Genomic DNA, 4,341 nt, shown 5'->3' on the forward strand with positions numbered 1-4,341 from the left:
CCCAAAGCTCAGGATGGGATATTTTAAAGGAGCCTCTAAGGGACAAGAGAGGGCAGACAGCGCTCTCCGCGCTTCCCGGCTTCTTCTTGAAGTGATGGAGGAATGGGGAGGGGGGAGAAGTGGGTTGTTGTCGGGGTAGGGGGGGGGCTCTGCCGGGCTGGGAAGGGGGGAATAAGGAGTGGGGGCAGGGGGGAAAGGGGCCTGGCCACTGCGTTTGCTTTCAAATGCAACTCTCCCTCATTGTGCCCGAGACCAAAGGCAATTAATTCATTGGGACCATTTCCGAGCTGGCGCCACCGAGACATAGAAGTGACAAGGTAATTTGGACCTCTCCTCTTTTTTTTCCCCCCCTTTTTTCTTTTTTTAACCCAACGTGCAAACAAGGACCTCGCTGCCGCACTTGGGGCAGGCAGGAGTCGGCGAGCGATTTTACGGTCTTTATGGGCGCTTCCGCACTCGCCCGGGCACATTTCACCCTGCAAAACCACAAACAGCTCTCGGCCAGAAAACCCGTTTGATCTTGCCCCCCTCCCCAACACATACAAAAAAACCCGCCGGTGGGGAGGATCGGAAGGGATTTCCTGGAGCATGCACTGTCCAGGCGATGGGCGAGATTAAAAATATAAAAAAGATGGAGGGGAGAGAGTGGGTGGTGGTCCTGGCCAAGGGGGTCCTACGGGACAAGCTGCAGACCTGATGCATACACGGCGGGAAGCCTGGCTCCCCTCCAGGGACACGGGGGCTGCCCGGTGTCGTGTCCTCTGACTCCCAAACAAGCCTCCCGGTGGCAGGGAGCTGAGGAGTCAGCCAGGAAAGGAGATGCCCCCACACACACCCCGACTTCGCTGCCCCTCGCTCAGCTGGCAGGGGGACCCAGCCCCGGAGCGGGCGGGGAGCTGGAGGCATGGGAAGGAGTTGGGTACCTTTGCTGTGCTGGTACTCGGCGCTCCCCGTGGCGCAGTCCGGGGTGCAGCTCACCTCGATTTCCTCATAGAAATCCGACTCGGTGTCCGAGCTGCTCTGCTGCCCTTTGCTGGAGAGGGGCTCCGGGGCGGGGGGCTGCTGTCCGGCCGAAAGCAGTGCTGCCCCCGCCGAGCGGCTCTCCGGCAAAAAAAAACCGGCACCGTCCCTGTCCCTGGCAGCACCTCCACCTCCTCTTCGTCTTCTCCTCCGCCACCTCCTCCTCCTCCTCTCTCCCGGGACGACAAGGGGCCAGGTCTGGGGCTGAGGCAGTTCCGATGGATCATCTTCTCCTGCGGCTCCGGAGCGGGGCTCCCCACTGCTTCGGACAAATTAGGCACCCTCTTGCCAACTAGAGCGCCAAGTTGTGTCCCTTCCAGAAACATCACCATCTCCTTCCTGGTTTCCATTGTGGCTTTGCTTAAGGGAGGGGGGAAAAAAATCCAGATCTCTTCCCCCCCTCCCTCCCGCTCCCGCCCCAGCCTTGTGCAAACCCAGCAACCCTCTCCTGCCAATGCAGAGGAGCAAGCGGTGAGATAGGGTGACCTTGTGATGCGAGCGCTACACTCTGCTGTGCTGCTCTGGGAGGGATCACCATTGCCCTCTTCTTTCTAAGCTGTCATCCTCAATGGTGCAGTCGTCATTACAGTACCACCGGTGACGCCACACATTGATTGCCAGTGGATAAATAGAAACGTCTGCCATGGGGAAGATGAAAGGAAGAGCCGGAGCTAATGGGCTAAATGCGTGATGCACCAGGTGTAGGAGCCCGAGATGGAGAGGGAAGTGTGAAAAAGAGATGCATATGGAGCTGAGCTGCAAAGAGGTTGTAACATGCGGAGAGAGTTCCGCAGGGGGAAGCCTTGCCTGACAATTAAATAGCCTTTTGACTGCTTTAAGCCACAACCTTGATGTAGAATTGAGGCGAAGAACCCTAGCCGCATCCTGGAAGTGAGAAGATACGTACTCAAGCCTCTTCCTTGGATGCATTATTTATTGCTGGCAATCAGCTTCCGCATAACTGCATATATAAGGCTTTAAGAATCCTTTGCAAACTTGAGGATAAGGAAATGCGCTGCTGACATCTGAATGCAGAAATAGCCTTGACTTCTTGTTCTGGTTCAATATCGGTTCCTATTCGTCTAACTGCTATTGCTTTCTGTTGACTGAGATTAAAACGTTAGTTTAAAATTTGGAAATGCGGTTACATATTTATTGCGTTTTACAGCTGAAAAGGTGCAACTACTTCACTTTTCGTAGCTGTAGTTATTCTGGCTGTCTGCTGTTTATCGTTCACTCTTATTTATTCCTTCGCAGTTTCCATTTGTTCCACGATTCTTGCGCTTCTAAGAGGGTTTTACGTCTCCTCCCCTTTCTTCTTTTTAATTAATTGTTTTGCATAAATTATTATCTGCTTTCAGGAGGAAAAACTGCAAGAAGAAGGTCTGCCAAGAATAATTCAGGCTCAGAGAAATGCAAGTTATCAAGGCCAGAGCTTATGCTAGCTAGCAGATGTTGTTAAAACAGAAATGACAAGGGCAACCATTTGGACAGCACTTGTCTGAAATAAGGGACCTTGTACCGTAAATATAGCGGCACACGTAGTCTCTTTGGCGTATTATGATATTTCTAATGAGTGCGGCAAGTATCTCATCTCTAGTTCATATTGACTCACACGTGTAGTGTCAAGTCATTTTCACCATCTGTCGTAACTAGGTTGTTCTAAATTTTTTCTCGGAGTGTTATTGGCTAGTCGGGTTACAGAAAACATTCAACCAATTACGTTCCCAACCCGGTAAGGAATTTACTGGCATATTTGAGGTGACGTTGCTTCGGGGGGAACAGGCAGCGCAATAGGCAACACGCTGGGATTTTCTGTCTAGCCCTGTGAGCAAGACGGGCACGACGCAGGGAGACAAACAAACAAACAAGCAAATAGGATTCCCGGTCTGCTGGATGCACGGATTACGATGTGCTCCCAGCAATAAGCACACTGATGTCAGGGGGATAAACCAGGAATTTTTGCAGGGCTATCGCCACCAATCTCTCTCTCTTTCTCCCTGTGTAGAGACGCACGCACGTTTCCACGCACACACACATCATGCGCACACCACACCACGCTCCAGACCGCGCTGCTTTTCATCACACGTGTCATGCGTGCACTGCTCCGAAGCTTGCCCATTTCTTGAAAACTCATTGCTAAAGTCCCTTTCCCTTCTCTCCCTTGCCAGCCTCTAGACCGGTGTGTGCCCTTCCAGCTCCGGATGAGGACCCGCCGCCCACCCCTGCCGCGGCCAGGCTCTGCTCCTCGGGCTGTGCGAGCGACGAGGGGGGGAGCAGGATCGGGTCCGGCTGCTGGAGGAGCAGGCGGTGGGTGGGTAGATGGATGGAAGAATGGGTGGATGGAAGGATGGATGGGTGGGTGGGTGGATGGAAAGGCAATCCGGCTCTGCTGGGCGGAGGCGGAGGGCCAGCGCTGATCCCGCTGCGCGGAGCAGCGCGGAGCGGCGCGGAGCGGTGCGGAGCTGTGCGGTGGGGCCAGGCAAAGCGAGGCGGGGGCGCTCGGGCAGCGCTATGCCCGTGTCGCGCTGGTGCCGCTTCCCACGGCTGGCGGCATCGTCGCTGCGCTTTGCTGGGGGGGTGATTTCCCTGGCACCTCCAGGGGGGTGTGAGAGCTCGGCCTCCCCCGAGGCCCAGGACACCCCAGCCTCGCGGGGAGACTCACCTCCAGCCTCCTTCCCAGCTCGGCCAGGCAGCCGTGTCGGAGGAGGCTGGCTGTTGTCTGTGGCGGACGGAGAGGATTTCCCCATTACTACGAATTTGGGAGCAGCAAGAAGAGGGGTATTCATGTCGCTTTCTAAATAAAACGGTAACCGGGACCTGAATTCAGATACGAGGGAGTGCTCCCAGAGCGGGCGATGAAGACGGCTGCGGGGAAGTTAATGGGAAATCCTGTCTCTCGCAGACTGGAGCCCTAGGGATGGTTCCCGTGGATTATGCTGGCCGATCCCCACAAATTTTATCATTTTCCTTTACGAGCCGCTGCTGCCTCCTTCCTCATCCCATTCTTAATCCGTTCCCGCCAGGATGCCACCCGTCATGTCCTCGGGTGGGAGGTTTTGTTGAGCCCGAGATGATGGTCATTGCCACGGGTGGTCTGTCTCAGCCCGCCGCAACTCAGGCTGCGGTACACCCACGCACGGACAGACGCACACCCCCGCACACACACACGCAGTTATTTGCCAGGGGTGAACACAGAGAGTTAAAGGCCCCAGTGGAGTCTAAGAAAGAAAAAAAAAAAAAACAAACCACGCTGTGTTGGACTCGAAGTTTTGGGGTCGATTTCGATAAAAAAAAAAAAAAAAAAAAAAAAAAAAAAAA

General features: G+C 54.5%; 1 protein-coding gene across 1 annotated transcript in view; it reads right to left on the reverse strand.

Annotated features, from left to right (window-relative positions):
* EVX1 (even-skipped homeobox 1) overlaps positions 1–1,517 on the reverse strand; it is a 3,894-nt gene extending 2,377 nt beyond the window's left edge. The window contains 2 exon segments of the mRNA XM_009282020.2: positions 736–1,107; positions 1,110–1,517. Of these exon segments, the coding sequence (XP_009280295.1) occupies positions 736–1,107; positions 1,110–1,370 (633 nt within the window). The 5' untranslated portion in view covers positions 1,371–1,517.
* Positions 1,518–4,341: the final 2,824 nt, after the last annotated feature.

Source organism: Aptenodytes forsteri, unplaced genomic scaffold, assembly GCF_000699145.1.
Source record: "Aptenodytes forsteri isolate BGI_AS27 unplaced genomic scaffold, ASM69914v1 Scaffold164, whole genome shotgun sequence".
Taxonomy (NCBI): domain Eukaryota; kingdom Metazoa; phylum Chordata; class Aves; order Sphenisciformes; family Spheniscidae; genus Aptenodytes; species Aptenodytes forsteri.